The sequence below is a fragment of the Sylvia atricapilla genome, chromosome 17, assembly GCF_009819655.1.
Source record: "Sylvia atricapilla isolate bSylAtr1 chromosome 17, bSylAtr1.pri, whole genome shotgun sequence".
NCBI classification, from domain to species: Eukaryota; Metazoa; Chordata; class Aves; order Passeriformes; family Sylviidae; genus Sylvia; species Sylvia atricapilla.
This window is the reverse complement of record NC_089156.1, coordinates 7,703,608-7,725,380: the sequence shown is the minus strand read 5'-3', so window position 1 is coordinate 7,725,380 and position 21,773 is coordinate 7,703,608. Positions and strand designations below refer to the sequence as shown.

The window sequence follows — 21,773 nt, the reverse complement described above, 5'->3', positions numbered from 1 at the left end:
CCCCTGGGCTCATCGCTTGACCTCCAGCCCATCCCGCAGCTCACCCCCCGCTCCCGCGGCTCGTCCCCCGTCCCCGGCTGCCCTCCGTCCCCTGTCCCGGGGCAGGGCGGCCGCGGGGCCGGGGCCGGCCCGGGGGAAACTTTCCGCGGGGGCCGCGGCGGGCGCCGGCGCCCCCGGCCCGCGCTGAGGGGAGGCGAGGCGGCGGCGGGGCGGGAAGGAGGAGGAGGAAGGGGGGGGGCCGGGGGCACGGCCGGGCCTGCGCCGGGGAATGACGCGCAGCTGGCAGCCCTGCTCATGCGCGGCCGGCCGGGCGGTGCTAGCGCCGCGTCCCAGCTCGGGGAGAATGGGGCGGCATCCGGGCAGCGCCGACTGAGCGGCTTCTGGGGGCCGGGGCTGCGCCGCGCCGCGGGCGGCCGGGCTGGGGCGGGCGGGCGAGCGCCATCCGGCAGCGGGCGGCGGCGGCGGGGGCGCCGCGCCGCGCCGGCGGGGGGCTGCGAGCCGCCGGCGGCGCCCGGCGAGGAGGGGTCGGCGGCGGCGGGCGGCGGCGGCGGCGGGCGGCGGCGGGGGCTGCCCAGGGATTGTCTCGCTCGTTCCGCGGCAAGAAAGTTGGGCGGCGAGCGCGGCGGCGGCGGCGGCCCCCCCGGCGGTGCGCGGCGGCCGGAGCGGGGCCCCGGAGCGGCGCTGCCCCCGGGGAGGGGGCGCCGCGCCTGGATTATCCCGAGCTGGGTCGAGCCTCCTGGATCTGCCTCTCTCCTCCGCGCCGAGTGAATCCGAGGTGTCCTCGTCCTGATCCAGATAAATCTTCCCCCCCTTCTCTTTTTTTTTTTTTTTTTTTTTTTTTTTTTTCCTCCCCTCCTCTTCCCGTCGTTGCTTTTTTTGGGGGGTGGGGGGAGGCGGGGGGTGGAAATTTGTCAAGGTCATTCCGTGGATTTAATATTTTTTGTGTGTGTGTGCCGCTCGCCCCACCGCCACCGCCACCCAGCCTTGCTCTGTGGATTATCATCGCCCTGGATCCGAGGCTCTGAACAGCAGGATTTTTTTTGTTGTTGTTGCTGATTTTTTTTAATTATTATTATTATTTTTGAAGGGCTCCGGGGTTTGGAGAGGGGAAGCGGTGAGTTGGAGGGGGGCGACTTTTCTCTCCCCCCGCGCCCCCCCCACTCCCACCCGCCCCCCCCCCCCCCCTCGCGCCTGGCCTTCTCCTATTCATTTTTTAAATTTTTTTTTAATTATTATTATTACTATTATTTTTAAATTTTTTTTAACTCGCTTCTTCTTCGGCGATGGATGGGAAAATCCGGCAGAGCCGGAGGTCGAGGTCGCAGCGGGACCGCGTGCGGCGGCGGGAGGCGGCGGCCCGCGACCCGCGGAACCAGAGCCCGTCGTCGGGCTCCGAGAAGGAGCCGAGCCCCGGCAAGGAGAACGGCGGCCAGAACTGCACCGCCCCGCGGGGCCCGCCGCCCGCCGCCCGCGCCGCTCGGCCCCCGCGCCGCCGCCGCCGCGAGTCCAGCTCCCAGGAAGAGGACCTGATCGATGGCTTCGCCATCGCCAGCTTCAACACCCTGGAAGCGCTGGAGGTGAGAGCGCCGAGGGGCTCTGCCCTCCCGCGGGGAGGCGGCTGGGGCGGCGGGCAGGGGTGGTGGTGGTGCTTGGGGGGGTGGTTGGAAGGGAAAAGGAAAGGCAAAAAAAAAAAAAAAAAAAAGGGTTTGAGAAAGGAAGCGCGGCGCTTTCAGGCTGCTGAATTTTGCAAATAGCAATTAACGTGCATTAATCGTGGTGTCAGCCCGGGGGGATCCCGGGGCTGCGGTCAGGAGGGTGCCGGGCCAGCCCCGGTGATCGCGGCTCCGCTGGCAACTCGCTCCCCCCTCTCCTCCGTGCTCCTTCCCTCCTCCTCTGCCCGGCTCTGGCCGCTCTTCGCCATCGCTTCGGGCGAGTCAAATGTTTGTTTGGGGTTTTAATTGGCTGCAAAATATTCCCGGCGTGTTGGGATGGTCCGGGCATTGTTGTGAATGGTGGAGCTTCCCCCCTCTCGCCCTCCTTCCTCCCGCTTCCCCCCTTCCTCCAGCTCGGGAGTTTGTGTTTGCATTGCCAAAATGTTACTTTATCTGTCTCCGGAGATTGTTAGCAAATGGCTAGTGTTTGACATTTTGTGGAAAAGAGATGTTTAAATGGATAATAATCCCTCGGTGGTAATTCCCATTTTTGAAGTAATTGAACAAATTCTTCATCTCTTGTTGACTGTACATATTTTTCTGGTGTTAATAGGCTGGCAAAAAATATTGCTTGTCTAACTTATTACAAACAATATTTGCTGAGCAAATACTGCCTGCCTTGTCTGAGCTAAGTTAAGCAGAGCAGGAAATTTAATATTTTCAGAGGGGCATTGACAAACTATGACTTTGGCTTTTGATTTTGGTTTTGTGTACGAGGGGAAGAAGTGAGTTGTGCAGAGGAAGCACCTCAGAAGTTGCTTGTTGGGTGTAATAACTTGAATTCCCAGTAAATATGAGCAATCCTGGTGCTTTTACCCACTTTTTTTGATGCACCATGATGGAAACATGGGCAAAGTTTTGGGTGCTCTCTCTACTTTGGATTTCCTGCCACTTGCGTATCTGTTAACCTGTGTCAGAGCAGTGAAGAGTTCTGCGCGGGCTGATGAACACTCTGATTAGCCCTGGGATCTTTGATGTCTTTGGCTCAGACTGAGAGGTCCCATTTTGTTCATGGGCTTTGCTGCTCCCCAGCCCACCCCTCGTGCCAGGCAGGCCTCTGGTGGCACCCTGCTTGTTGGGAGTTTTTGGCTGTAGGACCAGCTCCTCAGAGTCCCGGGGACGGTCCCTGTGTGCCCGTGGAGGTGTCAGCGGTGGCCTTGGCCACCTGTCCTGGTGTCAGGACCCTTGCTGGGGGAGCCAGGGCTTCTGCTCAGCAGGGACATTGAGCCCAGTGGGCCCTGGGCACCTCTGGGTGTGCAGGTGCTGGAGAGGGAAGAAGGTTTGTGTTCGCTGGGTGATGGCTGTTCTTTGGCTCTTTGCGGTGTCATTTGTGGGGTGCTGTCCTAACAGGAAAGCCAACTACTTTGTGTATGCAGAACTGATAATGAGCGAGCAATCTGCATTCATGTGCCTCTAAACCAAGCCCTAGACCTGTCTGTATAACCTTTTTTTTTTTTTTTTTTTTTTTTTTTTTTTGGGCATGCTCTTAGTCAAATATGCATCAGCAGATAGGTCCAATTAAACCCCTGAGTCTCTACTGAGCTGTCAGGGAAGAAGGTAAAATTCATCTTCCTGCAGAAATTTTCTACCGTGATGAGCACATTATCAGGAAATAGAATTCAAATGATAGTGCAGTCCCTCCAGGCTGACGGGGAAAACTCTGGGCTTTTCACGTGGGGTGAGCCTTGTTATTGAATCACCCAAACCTTGATAATAAGGTACACAAGGTTAGAAAGTGACCTTAAATATCTGCCACCCCAAGGTACTTCAGTTTGTGGAAGCACTTCTAGGTTTTCTTTCAAAAGAAAAAAAAAAAAACCAAACAACCCAAGATGATCCACTTTTAAATTCTTGCAAAAAACTTCAGTACCACCTGAAATTAACCTATTTCTACGATATTTACCAACATGTACTAGAATGCTTTCCTTAAATTAACTGATTTCTACTATATTTACCAACGTGTAGGAGAACACCACCTGAAATGACCTGATTTATACTGTATTTACCAACATGTTAGAAAACAGCTCGTGTGCCCCTCTGCAACCATCGTGGTTGACACCTCACAGGGAAAAGTGTGAGCAGAATTCACCAACCAGTTGTGTTATGTTCCAGGTTGTGTTCTTGGACATAATGATGGTGTGCATTTCCTAAGTTCCTGTAAAACTAGAAAGAAGAAAGTACTCTGCATTGTGTGGATTTTTCACTGCGGCACTGCCTGGGACCATGGGCGATGTCTGGCAGATGTGATATAGAAGCAAGGGAAAGGGATGGTTAAGGCAAAAGTACTTTAAAGCAGTGTATGCCCATGTAAATGATGAAATGGCAAGGTCATTTTGTGTGGTGTGGAGCTGCGTTCTCTGGTGAACTTGACTGCAACAGGTGGTTTTCTTCTGCTTTGGAGGAAATCTGTATTTTGGTGTACATTGGTTTTTTTATGAGGATTTAAAATCTGCTGCAATGCTTTTAAAAAAATAAATAAGAGTTGAAGCCTTCTATGCTCACAAGGGGGAAGAAAGTGTAGAAGTGAGTACATGGCTTAGGGAGAGTACTGAACTAAGAAAGTATTTTATTTAATTTTTTAATCCTAAAGGGAGCTTTTGTCACATACGTGGTAGTTCATTTTGGTGTTCTGGGTTGTTTTGTTTCTTGATGTTACAATGATCTCTGGTTATGTTTAATAGACTAACTAAGCCTTGGGTTTCCCCTTGGAAATGAAATTTCTCACTGTTTGGGTAGAACTTAATGGTAGAATCGTTCGGGAGAGGTAAGGTGGTTTTTGGTTTGTTTTTCTTTGTATCTGACCATATTGTGAATTCCCCTTCCCCCCTGAAGCAAAATCTCACCGCTGGTGTTCCTGTAAATAAAGGGTGCTTTCTAGAAGAAATATATGTGTTCTTCCTTTGTGTTGACTTGGGAGTATGAGCAGTTAAGATTAATACTGAGGCATGGCTTTGAGGTCTCCTTTAGCTCTCTGGTGTGAATTTCAAGCATTTTGGCTTTTAACTCGTGTGGCAATGTCTCCTTTGGCAGTTGTCATCTGAAAGTCATGTGTCTCGTTTGGCTATACTTGTGACTTGACTTATGTATCTCCTATCCTACCACCTTCCAAATAAAGACCAAGTTGGTTATATGTATATATATTTTAAATTAAGTAAAAAAGGAAAACAAAAAGCCCCGCAGACAGGCAAGCAGCAGCCTCTTTCTGTGTATGAGAAGTTAAAACTTCTTTCTCTTCCTTCCCCTGGATCTTCCTGTAGAAATCCCGCTCAGGTTTCACGCAGGTTACGGCTGATGTGTGTGTATGTGTGTCGTGGTGTTTTGCTTGGGGTTTTTTGGTACCCAGCCACTCACCACGACTTTGGACTTGACCTGGAAATGTCATTTGCTCAGAGCTCTTGGCTCCGGGTGGTCAGTGGGACGGTCAGGTGTTGGCACTGCCCAGGAGATGGCTGCTGTGCCAGGGTCAGGAACGCTGACGGGGCTGAGGAAAGGGGGATTTCTCCCCGCCTTCCGAAATGAATGGTATGGATGTGAGCATGTGTGTATATTCATTACGTTCAGATGAAGCTGCTAATTATTCTTGAAGGTGATTGGTGAATCAGAGCGAGAGAATCTAAATGAGGGAGTCGGTAGTTGAGGGCTCTCTCTGATCATAGCTGTTCCTTTCAAGTATGAAAAACAGCGCTAAAAGGGAACTTCATCAGAATGTTAATGAATGCGATCTTTGAGAGCAATTGTTCTCCCAAAGTAGTTGAAAAGACAAGGGGTTGTGTTTTCTTCTTGGCTGTTGTTTATCATTTTTACAGATTCCAGCAAAGCTTTGGAGCTCTGAATGGGAATTTCAGCTTTTTTGAGTGATGTGTGTCTAAGCGTATGGGTTTTTTTGAGGAATGTTTAACCTGTTTATAGAATCCTGTGGAGAATCCGTGCTCAGATGTGTGTGATGTGTTGTGTGGAAGCGGATCCCCGAGCTGAAAAGGGGCAGACCTTGACTCGGTGCACGTGGTGTTGGCGATGCTGCCCTTACAAGCTGAGCTGGGGCCCAGCTGTGCCCCAAGGAGATGAATGCTTTACCCACTCTGGCTGTTTGTACCAGAGTCTGGCACTGCTGCCTCGCTGTCCCTCCTCTGCTCTTCGTGCTTCAGTGTAGCAGAGTTTTAGAAAGCCTATTGCTCCTAGTAGACTCCTGGACAAAATCCATAAGTTCTCCAGCTGTCATCTTGATAAGGCCGTTTTCACATGTGTGCTGTGCACTGTCCTGTTACTGTTGCTCTGATCTCTCATTGATAAGAAAACCAGTGTATTTAACTGCAGCTTCCTGTTCCAAAGGTTTTGTGCTAGCTCCACTGACCAAGTGATGTAACTTCTGATTTGTCACCATCTCTCTCCATGTCTACTTAGATTTTTCCATAGGTAGCTTATGTTTTAAAACAATTTTCTAGATATTTGAGTATTTTTTTCCTTCTACCTAATTGTCAAGTGATGGTGTATCAATCTAGCATTTCTGATGGCCAGTTATGCCTCTTAAAATGTGCTTTTAACCCCAGGAAAGCTAATGATTTTCTGGCTGATGCTCTAAAGGCTCTAAATGCCTTTTGGTTTTTCTGAAGGCTTGCTAGTCTCCATTGATTTGTTCTTCTAGCTGTTGATTTTTTTTTTTTTTTATCTTGTCTGAGGAAAGTACTGAAGGTATCTTTGTTGTTGTTGAGAATCAGAGGTGATTAAAGAGGGGGAGGAGAGCTCTGGAAAGCCTGAGGTGTCTGCTCAGCTGGGCAAGGAATGGAGGGGAGCAAGTTCCCTGCAAACTGTGCTGGAGTGGTGGGCTGTGGTGGGGAAGGATCCAGCTCTTCTGCTGGGTGGGGAATCCTCTGCTTCATCAGTGCAACCTGCCAGGATTAAAAGAGTGATGGGGTGCATGGCAAGTGCAGCCCCTGCCTGGGGCCATCCCTGCAGCCAGGGTCAGGGCACCTTCCGTGCACATTAAGTGGCTGCAGGGATGTTGGAGGGAGGAAATTGCTTGGTAATCCCAGCCAAGCTCAGGGGTCGCCCTCATCCCTACCTGAGGTTTCGTTTTTAACTCAAATTGCACTTGATTCTGTCTGTCTGGGTGTTTTGAAAGACCTCTTAATATCCTACCAATTTTTCCAAAGTGGTTTCCCATAGTATAACTGCTCAGGCTTTCTTGAGCCCTCTGAAACCTGGGGCAAAACATGAGGTGAAGTTTGCTGAAATGTCAAGTAGCCCAGCCATCACAGAGAATTTCAGAAGATATATTCAGTTTTAAAGTTAATAAAAATCTGTAATATTAAAAAAATAAGGCACTCTATATTGCACAGGGAAGATTTCTTTTGTAATAAAAGGGATATAATAGAATTAGTGTTCCACTTGTCTCAGGTAATAAATGTTTACTTGCAGTAGTGCCTTTGACTTCATGCCTAGTAAGAGCTGAAAACTTCAGTGTCCTCTCAGTATGCTAAGAAGATGCACTTTTTATCGTTTATCTCAGTTATTTCTGAGAATGAGACTGACTGTCACAATGTTACTTTCTGGGAAAATAGCAGTGAAGAAGGGAGCTGGGTAGGATGAGATCAGCCTGGTGTTTCTTGTTTCTTTGGTAGATCCCTGCTTGCTCTGCAGAATGGCTGCTGGTCATGTATCTGCACTTGTGAAAAAAAATCATTTCAGTACAGAGATGCAGTACTGTGGCTGGAGATACATTGATAGAAAGGTTTTGGGGTGGTTTGGTTTTTTTTCCCCTTTCACTTCCCTGCTTTTTTCGAGTGAGGTGTGAAATTCTTTGTGCACAGGCTCAGCAGGCTGCTCTCCTGTGCCAGGCTTTGCATGCACACAGATCCCAGACTTGTGTGCACTTTGTCTGGGTGGAGCGTTGTCAAAATTTGCTTATTGCTTCAGCTTCTCCAGTGTCTGGGCTTTACCCTGGTGGTGCAGGTTGTGGAAATATTGTGTAGTTTGTGGTGCTGCAGTGAGTACTTGAGAGAGAGCAGTATCAGCAGAACAGAATTGCTGTTTCCTGCTTGATGCAGTTTGTTGTCCTTTTTTTAATAAAGATTTGAAATACAGTGCATAGGGTGTGCATCTTGGTATCGGTTGTAGGTGAACAGCCAGCTCTAAGTGAGAACAATTTCCAATTCACTGCACTTTAATGCCTCCAGTTTATCATGGTAAATGTATAAAGGAGTTTTATATAGGTGAAGTGGCTCTTTCTGTTTAAATATCTCCTGGCTCTACCTTGTTCAGCACAACGGGGGCTGTGACTGTTCCAGCCATGCTCTTCAGGGAGAAAAGAGTTGGAGCAGTGTTACCAGCCCTGGTCCATCTCCTTGAGAAATAATCTCTTTTTCAAAACGGATGAACTATTGAGAATACTGCTCTGATACTGAGAGGAGAATCAGCCTTTAGGTTCTTCATCCAGAAGCTAAGATGGAGGCGAGGGTTAACCAGCTCCCGAGCCGCCCGGGCAAACCCGACCTGTGCGTAGTTGTCGGTCCAGTTCCTCTGGTGCAGGAGTTGTGAAAGCTGGGCAGGTATGAACTGCACCGGCTGTGGGGCTCCCTCCTGCACCAGCCAGGCCAGCAGTGTCGAGCCCCAGAGACAGGCAGAGAGGTGAGTGTCACCCTTTGCAGTTTAATTATTGTGTACCAAGTGACTGGATGCGAAGTGCAGAATTACCTGGCTAACAGGAGCACGGGGGCTGCTGTGTGCACAGCGCTTGGATGATCCAGGATGAATGGAGAGTGTTTCCTTTGTAGCTCTGCCTTGCTTCGAGCCAAAAAGGGACTGAACTTGAACAAAAGTTGCATCTGCAAGGTCAGTGGTTGGCATGGATAAGGGGATTGAAGGGATCAAAATTATTTCCCTGCGCCACTGGCTGCAAAACATGGGCTTATGGCACCATTCCTGTCTCTCCCTTTGTGCTCAGAGCAAAGCTTTTCTAATCTTGTGCTGGCTATCTATAGTGCCACACAAACGTGGCAATTTGAAGTTAAATGTTCTATTTTGAGGGCTGCCGTGCACGGTCGGCAGGGCAAGGAGCTGCGCTTGGGCTCCTCTCCTCTGCCCACAGCTCTCTCCTCTGCACAGGTTGTCGTAGGGGGGAATTCAGAAAATACATATGCATGATGCAGTTGTGTTTGTGGTTTGATATCATCGTGCCACCTTGCCCTTCAACAGATGTTCTTTCTAGCTTCATAAAAATAAGACAGTAATTGTTTGGTGTTTTGCTTTCCCCGCCCCCTTCCCCATAATTTTAAATACAGATTGATTCACGCTGATGCTAGGATGTCCCTGACTTAACCTGTACTTAGTGACGAGATGCTCAAGTTAGGAGGAAGCATGCAGCCCAAGCTGAGAAACAAATGGTAATTCAGAGCTGCTGGCTGCTGAAGGACACCAGGCTCATTCCTTCAACCCCTCCTGTTCCTTAGTGAAGCTGCAGCTTCTTTCCTGGGAGCTTTTATTTGTAGAGAGGAGCGAAAATCCCCTAAGAGTTTCAAGGAAAGCAATGTCTCTATGCTTGCAATGACATCAAGTGCATCAGGTAATAAAATGCATTATTGCTGCTGATGTTTTGGTGGCTCTTAAATGTCTCTCTGTGAAAGAGGATGTGCAGCCTCTTAACTCCATTTAGCCTGAGCACATACCTGCACTCAGGGGGAGTGAGACTCTGGATGGTGTGCAGCAAAGAGATGTTTATGGAATCAGTCAAACTTGATATAAAATAATTATGATGTTTTGACATCTTGTTAATAACTTGCAGCCATTGGAAGAAATGGAATTATGGCATTCTCAGTCCTTGATGGAACCTTGGCATTTCTTTCAGATTGTAAAATTAAAGAAAAAATGTGAAAGCCATTAAAGTAGTTGGATGTGGTGCCTGGGAAAAATGATGGGCTGCTTAATTGAAAAAGTGCTTCATTCCAGTTGAAGTTCATTCCAGTTCAGTTCTGTCCATTTCCTTGCATCTGTAATGGGGAAGGAAAAGGGCTGGTTCTCCCAAAATCTGTCTGCGAGAGTGTTTTGGGTGTCACTTGGTTCTTCATCTTATCTGTGAACGAAGTGGAAGGAAATCCTAGCGAGCATTAGACATGAGAGAAAAGTCTTGTCACCTGTAATGACTAAAATCCCCTGAAGTGTTGCCAGCGTGTACTTTAGGAATCATATAATTATATGATTATTGAAAGAGACATAAAAGACCTCATGGCAAAAGCCTTAGAAAGGGGGAGGGAGGGAATCCGTATGCAAATGAAGATATGCAGAATTTGCTGTCTCTTTTTTTTTTTTTTTTCCTAGTTATTTTTCAGTCCAAAGCTCAGTAATTGCTTTTATGGGGATTACTTAATAAAACTGGGGCATGCAAAGGAGGGAGAAATTGTTTATGCCGAGTCACAGGGCTGGCTTGGAGTCCTACAGAGTTGGAGTAAAAATGGATTTTTTAAAAGTAAAACTGCATGGTGGGTTCTGTGCTAAGAGAAAATAGCTATTTGTTGAAATGTTATCCTACAATAAAAGTGTTTTGTGGTCTGGCGGTTAAGCAGAGGGGTCCGGAAGCTGAGATAACGAGGTTTTCTCTCTGACTCCGCCACAAGTTTCCTCTCTCCGAGCTCTGGGCAAGTCCTTTCATCACTGCCTGTGTCACCCTGGCTGTGCCATTGCTGGGGTGGGAGCTGGATGTGCCACTCGGGGAAACTCCTGTCAGCCCCGTGACGTGACGGAACCGTCTCCAGCCTGACGTGGTGGTGTGTTTGTGCAGGAGGTGCTGGGAGTGCCTCTGATGTCAAAATCTCCTTGTGCAAACCCCCAGGGAGATGTTTCACCTCTGCCCCACAGCAGGTGTGTGAGAGCCTTTCTTGTGGCACGTCCTGAGCAGTGCTGTGCCCTGCTCTGGGCACTGCTGATGGTGCAAACGCAGCCTGAGATTTTCCTGAGCTCTGGTTCTCCTCTCAGAGCTAAAATACAGGCCTTGACTCTGGGCTCCTTAAGTTCCCCTAAGCTTCATCAGTCCTTCCTGATGCTCTGGATTTACAGTCTTGCTTCTCATAGCAGCACTCGTTCATGCATTTACTAGGAAACCCTCCTGATGCAGAACAGACACATCTCAAGAGAGGCTTTGTTGCAAGATAGGCAAAAACCACCTTCCATTTTTTTCTCAGGCTTAATTAAGCACTTGGTGCATTAAAAAAAAACCCAACCCTGTCATACTGCTAAGAGTGTTGAGTTACTGAATGTTTTGCAAGATCTCCCCAGGAAAGAACACCACCACTTACTCTGGTATTCTAGTTTGGCACTGAATAGTACAAAGTTGTGATACGAGTTTGCTGCTGCGATTTTTAGCTGAAAATGACAATGGTTTTCCAACCAGATGGATTTTATAACTTGCCTGCCATCAGCTCATCCATCAAGCTCCACAGAGATCTGTACATTCGTGTCAGCGTGCACATGGCAGTGTTGTTGATTACATCAGACAAACTGATAACTCCCTTGGAGCCCTGTTCCCACTCCCTGGGCAGCCCCTGGGATGGGTTTGGCAGTGAGGGGAGCGGCTGGGGGTTTGTTCTCAGCCTGTCCCTGCAGGTTGTGGCTGGCAGCGTGGAGCTGAGCTGTGTCCCAGCTCCTGTCCGTGGCTCTGGAGGTGGCTGCAGCCTCAGGGTGGGTGTAACCCGTGCAGGGAGCGGATACAGGCGCTGTTTGTGTTGGGAAGAGGGGTAATGGAACACAGGTGGGAGCCTCTGGGCTGCACAGGGTCTGTAACTGGATTTCACACAGCTCTTGCATACTCATACGTGACTTTTCTTCCGCATCGCTGGATGACACTAAGTCATACAGAGTGTGTGACTTGGAAATTGAAATTTTAGCTGCATCCAGGCAAAAGTGCTTACAGGACTTAATCAGAAAAGGTTCCTATGCTCATTAGTAAGTCGTCTATACAACTTAAAGGTTTTTTGCAAGGAAATATGCTCTTTTTAGCAGCTGTTGGATAGAGGAGTCCCATGTTAACATCAAGCTCATTTGCCCTGGTTAGAAAATGACCCTGTGTTTTGGCAGGTGTAGGGCAGGCTGTTTCCAAACCAGAGGTTATGGAACTGCTGTAAGGGGGCCTGTGTACACTAATGTAAACTCCCAGGTGGTACCTCAGACAAACAGCTATATGCAGTTTTCTTGGTAAGTTCCCCAGAATTATTTTTGAAATTGGTCTTTTTTTGAGGGGAGGAAAAAAAAACCCCACAGTTTACACAAGCTGTTTCCAGAGAGAGCATCTTTGTTTTTTTACCTTCAGCTGTGTTGTGTCCTGAGAAACACATGCATGGGGTGTGGAGTTTGAGTGTGTTGCCTGGTTCTCCTCTGCCCAGGAGATGCTCAGGGTTGTATAATTATAAAGTTGCTGGTCTCTGAACACTGTAGCTCTTGTGCTGCAGTTCTGAGGCCAGCCATGCTACTGGATTGTCAGATTATTAATATAATTTCCCGTGATATTGCCGTGTAGCTCAGGTTTGTGTGGGTTTCCAGGGGAGGCTGTCCAAGCCTGGCTCTTGGGCTGGAGCGAGAGCTCTGCTTTCCTGATCAGCGCTTCCTGCTCAAAATACATCCGTGGATTTTCTTCACCACTGCCAAAATAAATGCTGCAGACAATCCAGGGCCAGGAATGTCATCATCATCAGGTTACTGAGTTTCTGCCTGAAGGTCAGCTAGCTGTGACTGCTACTAAATAGCTGTTTGCTGATATGTTGTCTGCAATCATACACCACGCCTGATGGCACGTTTTCAGTGGAGTTTTGGCATGGAGCTGTGTGGCCCAAACAGGGGCATGTTTGATGGTACTTGTAATGTTGATACAACCTGCAAAAGATGCTAATTTGACCTTAAAAAGGACAGACTGTAAACTGTGAGTGTTTATCTGTGTTAAGTACTGTGTGCTGGCAGTACAAAATCAAATTAATTTGGTTTGCTGTCCTCCTGTGGCGTGGGATGGGGTCAGCACCTGGGGTGGTCTTGAGCAGCGTGGTGAGATGCTGTAATGCAGAGCATGTGTCAGCATCAGGGCTGGTAAAGGGGCAGCTTCTGCCGTTCCCTGCAGGCAAGTAAAGCTTGTTTTCCCTTGGGGTGCTCCTTGATTTGTTTTCTGTGTATTTCTAGTTATCTACAAGTTACCTGCAGGTGAATTTTCACTGTTCAGTGCACTTACCTGGGCAAAAAGGAACAGCTACTGAAGAGGGGGAATAGATTTTTGTCTCAGGCAATAAATGAGTTCTTGTTCTTTTACATCTTCCTCCTTTTGTGCACGTGTGTGTTAAAATTCCCATTCCCTGTTTATATATGTTTAGCAGATAAAGTCACTGGTGTTTTTTCCCAGTATTACCTTTACAATGTTCTGAACATAAGCAAAATGTGATTATTCACTGAGTCTCTGCTGAATACTGTAGGAATAATGAGTCTGTGCCTAAAGCATAAAGCCAGACGCATAAAGCATGCCAATAAGAATACAGGCATGGGGGAAAATGCAAAGTGTAGCTTCTTTTACCAATTTTACTGGAGCATTCCTGTACTTAATTTGAGTTAGGAGGAGATTAATCATGTTGCAAGCTGGTATTTTAACGTGAGGGAGCAGAAAGTGGGGAGAGAGTGGAGGTCCCTTCCCACCAAGGGAATCTGTGTTCTGTGGTGAGAGTTACAGCTCCCAGCAGTGCACTTGAACTGGTGTGCTTCTGGAAGTGAGAAAACATGGGGGGGGGGGGGCTAAAAAAAACCACCTGGCTTTGTGTCTTCATGGGCATCGAGTCTCTTCAAAAAGAGAAAAATTTGGTACCTTGCAATGTATTCCTCATGCTGGTGTAAGGAACAAAAATAGGCTGTGGAGGTTTTCCCAGCTGGTGTATCTACCTCCCGTTGGCTCTGCCTTCCCAGGCAGCTGCCAGACTAGAAGCTTTGGAATGTCTTTTTGCAGGTACTTTTCAAGAAGGTCAGAATTTGGGTTGCAGCTGAATTGCAAAGTAAAACCATCGCTGTGATGTGCAGAAATGTTTTTAGACTTTCTTGTTCTTCTAATGATACATTGCCAAGCTTTAAAGTTGAATGAACTTTAAATATCACCTCTGTTTAGCAGTATTTGAACTTTGTTTTCTACTTCCTTCGGCCTCAAAAAAGAAATAGTATTGTGTCCTCTTTAGACTGTGGTCACTGAAATGGTGTTTGTCTCTATTGTTAAAAAAAGAATGAGAATCTGGCTGCCTAATTACCCAGTGCTGCTCCTTTTAATTTTGAAAGTTCATCCTTTGCCCCTGCTCTTTTTAATGCAGATTTTCTAAACAGCATCTAAAAATGTGTGTCTAAAAGACCTAATTAGTGTTGATATCTCAATATCTGAACTTATAATTTAGTTTTTTTAATAGGGCACCTTGGTATCAGCATTAAATATGAAGAAAATTGAACCTACCCCAGAAGTGAGTGCATGTAATTTTAATTTGGGATGGGGGAAGAAACAACCCTAAAACTTCAGCCTGAAATATTTCTTGGGCACTGCTTGTTTGGCCACACTTTATTTGTCCCAGAGAGGAAAGAGGGAAAATGGTATTTAATTAATGCTTCAGTAATACCACGCTCACTTAGCTTTATGGTTTTAGAAAAATTTGCTTGGGCAGAGTTGTCCTGGCCGAGGTAGATTTCTGCTTGGTTGATATTTTAAGTCTGATACAGCATTGTTCACACCTTCTTGGAATGTAATACAGGAATAAACAGGAAACCCAATCTCCTTAGCACCCTGAGTCGCACAGACAGGCCGTGCTCTGAGACAGGGATTTATTTCATGCATGGTGGCCTAGACACGAAACAAATGTGTAGAAAAGGGAATTATGTAGAATTGAAAGTGACAATTATGCAAACATTCCAGTTGAGGAAGAAGTAAATTCTTCTCTTTTTCCATGTGCTCAGCTTCAGAGCTAACGAGCAGCCTCTTGGGGGTTTTGCTCTGTGTGTTTGTATCTGTCATATCTCTCTCATCTCGCTTGCTTCTTGTTCCTTTTTTTTTTTTTTTTTTTCCTCTTTCCTGGTTTGACCTTATTTTCCCTTTTGTTCCATGGAGTCATTCAATCTTTGTACTGCCGGGTTTGTTTACCTTGCCAGAGGAAAATGTTAGCACCCTTCCATTTAGGAGCCCAGCACCTTCCCTCCCTGCCTGGGCACAGGAACATGGTGACTGATGGCATCCAAATCCCTTTATTCGACTGCTTTTTGGCTTTTAAAGGGAGGAGAAGCTGGTCAGAGAAGAAACAAGCTGTGAAAATAGCTCTGTGTTTAGATGGACGCCCTTTTGCAAAGCTAAACAACTTGATCTTCCAGGCTGCTGGGTAATTCCCACGCTTGCAGAAACGGGGAGAGAGAGCAGGGAGCTGGGGCTGTGACCACTTTAATCTGACATAAGTATGTGTTTTTGCTGAAGGGGATGGTCCTTTCCTGCTCTGGCTGCTTGTCTCGGTCACCTCCCTTGTGCCAGCACTAGCGTTTATGCTGCCAGGAAAATGAATTCCCTGGTTCCCTGATCTGGCTCGCTGCACAGCCACGCAAATGCCCTTCTGGCACGGGGCAGGCAGGACACAGGGGAGGAGGGGATGAAGAGCAGATGTGTATTAATTAAAGGAACCCTGCAAATGTGGCCTGAGCCTCTGGAGCAGGATTACAGCTACGTGTTCTTTCTGTGTTTTAGGTCATCTTCCAAGTCCGCTGAAATGGGTAGTGTAAAAGGATGGTTGTGCTGGAGTGACTCTGGTCGTGGTTAAGCTTCTGAAGTTGGTCATATATGGGGTAGTGGCTGAGGGTAAGAGGGATTACTGGGGAAGATCAAACCTCACTTGCAAGTTAATTGCTCTGAGAACAGAGTTTCTACCTTATTTTCAGTGATTAGTTTCAATGTGACAGGGGGAAAGAAGAGACAAGCTTTTTTGTGCTTGGCTGGTTGCTCGGAGTGGATGAGGTATCTAACCCTTTTGATGGCAGAAAGTTAAAAGCAGTTCAGTCTGTAAATGGCTTTTGTAGCTCCGTTCACACAATTCCTCCTTTTTGGCCTTCTGTTCTTTTTTTTTCTCCTCCTGTCTTTCCTTCTGTACTGTATCCCGTGCATGTGTTGTATTAAGGAGAAGCCTGTATTGGATATTAAATCCAAAGAGTGGGGGAAGAAGGAGCTCTTCTAATCAGTGTCATTTTCCCAGCTGTAATCCCACAGAGGGATTGAAGAAGGTGTCAGGAGGATAAGATCAGTGTTTGAGCCCAGCTAAACGCTGGCTCTGCTGTGTGAAAATGGCTTTAATGGAGCTTGGTTGTGTGGGGAAGAAAATTGCACGTAAATTGTGCAAATTTCTAAATAAAAAGCATTTAATTGCGCTAAAAGAGGGGGAGGGCCCCTCTTGTGTGCACACTGGAGACTTCAGTGAGCATTAGTAACCTCTGTGGCACCGCAGTCGCTGACCTTGTCAGGCCCTGCCATCGGAGGTCATGTGTGGTGAAGTGGGTTGCCACAGGGGATTAGCACATCTGGGCAGAGGGGTTTTTCCTTCTGAGCTTGTGTGCACCAAATCCCGTCCCCAGCAGAGCACGTGGAGTCATCAGAGAACACCGGGAGTGAGGGGATGGGGAGGCACCTGCCAGGAGAGTGGGGAGAAACCTGTCTGGAGCCAGGGGCTTTCTTGGCCCCTGCTGCGGGAGAAAGAGCACTTGGTTACACCATGGACTCCCAGCTCCAATGAGGAGAAGGTGGACTTGAAATTTAACCATAAAACCCAACCAACTCGCCTTCATAATCTCCTAATTAAATGATTTTGAACAGAGAACTGTCATTTTGCCCAGATTTCCCTTAGAGTTTTGCATGCACAAATGTTCCCTTATAGTTTTGCATCCTACCTACAGTGATTAGTTTGGTATGAGAGGTACAATTTTATATAGGAAGGAGGCCGATATGCTGATTTGCTGGGCTGAAAATATGCAGAGGATGATGTTTTGTTATAAACCTCCAAAGGAATGAGTGGTGTAGCAGCTCCCATGTAAGATTTCACAATGACTGGGTGAAGATATTAGGCCCAATTCACAGATGGTAGTGTCTGAAGTACGGGGGAAACAGATAATTACTAGCAACTGATCTGTTTGCTCTGTGCATAAAGGAGAGAATATTTAAGGCTGGCTTTCCTGCTTGAATGAAGTGTTTATTAGAAAGCTTGATGTCATGGCATCCTTGAAGTATAAGCATTGCAGTGTCAGATTTTATACAGAGCTGTTCTGCTTTGCCTCCTGTATTCTTTACAATTCTGCCTTAGTTGAATTAATTTCATACCCCAGGAATGAAGGTATTAAAAGAAAATTACCAATACTTCCAGCAGGAGTAGTTAGTGTCTTAGTAGGCAGAAAGGGCATTAAAATTGAAGCTCTCTGGTCTTTGTGTTTGCCAGTAAAGGACATAATTTGTCACCGATGCCAAATCATCTCCTGGATGAGGAGAGATGGTAATGCTCTGCTCCTGCCTTAGTTGTGAGCACCTAGAATGAAGCTGGAGTTGGTTGTAGTTACTAGAGGACTGGGTGCTGATGGAGTTTGACATTTGTGCTAAATATTTGCTGGACAGGGAAATGAGAGTTGTGCAAAGTAACGAGTTACAGAAAGCACTGTGTGAACAGCATCAGGAAAATGATGCTGAAGGCTGGTTGTTGGAGGGTTCCCTGTTCAGGAGGTTCAGGCTCACAAGTGGTGTTGGTGACACCACAAAGGTGCAGCCCACGCTGGGGTTTTCAGCACTGGTGGCTTCTCAGGCTTCTTCAGAGGTTACTTACACAATTCCTGCTAAGTGTTCAAGACTGCTGGGCACGGGTGATTTTTTACAGTCACCTTTACAAGTTGTACCTTGACTTCCTGCCAGGAGTTGTGGGGCACAGCTGAAAGTCTGGAGCTGTGTCACAGTCGTGGTGGAGGTGTGGATGGAGCCTGGGCTCTCCTGTTTCAGCACTTACTGTACCATATTGCATCTGAAATACCAGGTTGGACTCGGAGAATTAAGTGGCGCAATTATGAAGCGGAGGAAAAAACCCCACTTATGTGGTGGCTGTGATAAATTAGTCATTTTGTACCTCCAAATAGCCAATTATTCCTCTGACTGGCTTTTATCTGACCAATTTGCATGTGCAGTCATGGTAACTGGTTTGCAGATTAGGTGCAGAATTTCATGTGGATCTGATGTTGCGTTTTCGTCTTGCTCCCTTGGAAGCAAAATGCATGGATGAGGGGTTCTGTGTAACTCATTACTGTTAGCTGCTTTGTTTTTTCACTCTCAAAGCTTCTTCAGACTTGAAAGAAACAAGATGGCTCACTCTTGTAGCTTGGTGTTTTTTTTATTTTTAATATCAGACAAGACGATGTAAAGTGGTCCCAGCTCCACAGAAGCTGCAGCACAGATTTCATTTGTATTGGCGTTCTTGGCTGCACCTTTTGAGAACACAAAGTTTGAGGGCTGGGAACTCACTGGAGCTGCAGTGTGTTTCAGAAGAGGTGTGAAAGGAGAAAAATTTTTAAAAAGCTGAAGGAAAGAAGGAAAAATGAACTGAAGCAGCTTGGAGTGACCAGGGGTGGAATGGTGCCTCGTTGAAGGGAGTGTCAAAATTCTGTCCTCTCTGGTGCCAAATTGCCATGGCTGATCTCTGATTTTGATCTGAAGCTGAAAATTAACAAGTGGTAGTATATTTAATATTGTACACCTAGAGAGCTAAGTGAAGTCTTAATTTGAAGAATATTAATTATTCAGGTAGCTGAATTTTGCTAGTAGGTTACACATAAGCTCTGTTTCTGTCAGGGATTTGTGTCAATTTAGCGTGCTGTGGACTTCATAGAATCTCTGATATGAACACTCTTTGAAGTGGAGAAATGGTATAAAATACTTGCCAACAGCCACCCAGCTTTTTAAAGCTTCATTTCCTTCAAATAACTCAGCCTTTTTTAAAAACAAACAAAACTGAGTTGCAAGTACAAGAATAAGAAGATGCTTTTTCAAAACCTGGGTTTTTTATGCAGGCTCCAGCAATGCAGCTGTAGTTACCTTGGTCTCCAGTGCTGCTAAAGACAAATTAAGCTAATAAAACAGTATCTTGCAACATCATAACAAATAAATGGGCTAATCTGTATGCAAGTTTCTTGCTGCACCAAATTTAAGCTGGTTGAGTGTTTCCTCTTTTGGTGTGAGGTAGAGGTTTTTATAAACATAACCTTTTCAAGGGTCTGTGGAACAATGCCTTGTCAATCATCCAGCATTTAGGGATTGAAGTTTGTACGATAAGAAGTATTTGGAGGAAATTATATATATTCTTCCTTGTGACAGCTTCATTTTAAACTGAAGGCAGGTTCCAGAGAGGCAGCTGTATCCACCTGCCTGGTGTTACCCAGCTCCACTGGTAACTGGGGGAGTTCCCTGGTTTCCATCTCGTCCCAGCTGGTATAGGATCAGTATAAAGTGTATGTGGGTGCACATCCATGTGTGAGCAAATGTGTTTTCTCTCTTCTATGTGCTTAAAATCGTTGGACCTGTCTTACCTGCTTGTAAACTCCTGCTTGTTCTTTTAGATTGACCACTCATGGCACTGTTTTGTTTTTTTTTTTTTAAGTAGAGCAGCACTTGTGAAGTGTCCTGGTCTTGCATAAAACCTTCTATTAAAATAATTGCAGGTGCACAAGCACCTAATTTGAAATTCTCTGAGCTGTTTAAACTTATAACTTTTTTCACATCCTGCTTGTGAATTGAATTATTCACAGATATTGAATTATCAGGGTGTAAGTTTTATTAAAACTGGGTGTGAAATTTAATTTTTGCAAATAATTTTCTCCGCAGTACCTGCTCAAGAGCCCTTCCAAAGTACTTTTAGCACAGCTTGGGGCAAAGCTGGAAAAATCAGAGTTGAAAATTGGGGCACATCACTTTCCCCCCTGTCTAGATAAGTTATTTAATCTCTGTCCCTCTGTTTCTTCTGTAAAACAAGGATAACTTATCTCCTGGTACTTTACTGCTTAGTAGTTGTAAACCCTGCAAGCAGGATCTTTTTGATAGGGAGTACATTAAGATTAAAGTACACGGTGTTTTGTTCTGAAGAGTTTGAGGATGAAATTTATAGGCAACTGTAAGCTGCATGTTTGCTTATGATAAAATTGGGAGATGAAGTATAAAGGAACAGACACTGGTACTTGCAGCTTTACAGTACAAACAGCCTCTTGTTTGTGGTGATAAAGGCAAGAAATCCAGTGCATTCTACCAGCTACAAATAGCTGCATGGCATAGAGCTTTTCACTCTGTAAAAATGGTCTTTTTCTCGTTCTCAAATCAGTCTCTCAGCTGTTCCTGCTAAAAGGTCCTCTCTCCACTTGTTTAGTGACTGTGAATTTTTGTTACTCTAACAGTAAAAAGCATCTTTCGCTGCTGAACGTCCTTCAGCCATTGCTGTGCTCTCCTCCCCCTCCCTTTTCTATATTCTAAGGATTGAGTTGGTGAAATTCCCCCCAATCCTTTGGCTTAATCGGCTGGAAAGTGCAGACAGCAGCCTGGCAAGGCAGTAGATTGCTCTGGATGATCATCCTTCTCCCAGCCACTGTGGCCTGCCCCTGCCTGGTTCTGCAAAAGGCTCATGGACTGATGGCTCTGGGGTTGTGCTGGGATTGCTGCAGCACGTGAGAGTGCCCTGCAGAGCTGCCCAGAGCAGAGCCCTTGCTTCCCCTGCACCTGCCCTTGGGATTTCTATCGCCTCTTCCAGAGCTCTGCCAAGTGCAATAGCAGCCCTGCTTGGTTTTCCCCCTCCCCACCTCCAGCTCATCTGGATATTGTGTGAATACTGGGGAGAGGGGTGAGGTTTGTGTGGATGATGAAGAAGTTTGGAGAGGGAAATTGGTTTGGTAGCCTTGGGATATGATTTTATAACTAATAAATGGAGATGTCTCTTCGCTTCTCTCCGACGGATCCACTGTCTAAAAGCTTTTTGGCAACAAAATTCAAAACTGATATTTAATCTTCCACGAGGGGAAAGGTGAAAAATTGAAAGATCATTTCTCCTTATGACTGTACACTTGGATATTTCTGGATGTGTGTCTGTGGGTTGTTCTTCATTCCCAGCCCCTTCCACAAACACAGCTCATCATCTTGTGCCGCTGATCATTCCCTTGTGGTTTTGAGCCAGAGAATCTCAAAGGCTTTTCATACCTGCTTAGGGGACTTTTTAATAATAGTGGGCCACTGGGGCAGGTGCCCTGGAAAGCTTTGCAGTGGTGGATCAAAATCTAAACTAAAATTTAAAAAACAAACAAACAAAAATAACCAACCCCAAACCCACTCAAACTGTGTGATGCGTATAATAAAGACTGTGAGCCATTTGCTTCCCCAGAATTCACACTGGTGCACTGTTTAACCTGTGATGTGGGTTAAATGCCCCTAGGAGAGGTTGTCTAGTACAAGCCTTAGATCTTGCATAATGAGCAGATCATAGTTTAGGCAGGTGTGTGAAAGGCTACTTTAAAAAGAGCAGAGGGCCACATTAACAGGGCTGTCGCTGGGATAACCAGGAGAGTTATGCATGGAGCTGCTGTAATGATTGCTGCCACGGCTGCTCTGCATCTCTTTACAAGAAAATTACATCCACAGCGTGGTATTAACCTGTTTGCATGATATCAGGGTGAGTGTGGGCTAGGGCACTGCCTCTAGACCCTGCCAGAGCTCTAGATCATTGCCTAAAGAGGGAATTTTGCAGTGGCAGAGGACCATTGAGGGGAAAACTTTTCCTTTGGGACTGTATTTCTATTATTTTGTTGATATCTTTTCAATAAATTCCAGCAAAAAGCGGCAGATATGGAGAAGGAGGTGGCTGGTCTGTGGGTCAGTGGTGGGGCTGTAGTATGTTGAGTATATTGTTACTTGGTCATTTTGTTTTTTCCTCTGCATTTTGTCGAGTTCTCCATCTCTCCATGTACATAGTAGATAGGAACATTGCAGGGAGAGTTGCACAAAGCTGTCTTTCTTGTAATTTCTGCTTAAATCTCACGTGA

The 21,773-nt window shown here is 46.3% G+C and overlaps 1 protein-coding gene across 17 annotated transcripts in view; it reads left to right on the top strand.

Moving 5' to 3' along the window:
- The first annotated feature begins 1,254 nt into the window (after positions 1 to 1,254).
- The window catches only part of FBRSL1 (fibrosin like 1), a 502,004-nt gene continuing 481,485 nt past the window's right edge, over positions 1,255 to 21,773 (top strand). For all 17 annotated transcript variants that reach the window (XM_066331469.1, XM_066331467.1, XM_066331461.1 and 14 more), the window contains exon 1: positions 1,255 to 1,577. In XM_066331469.1, coding sequence (XP_066187566.1) covers positions 1,284 to 1,577 — 294 coding nt within the window. In that variant the 5' untranslated portion in view covers positions 1,255 to 1,283. The remainder of the gene's footprint in view (positions 1,578 to 21,773) is intronic.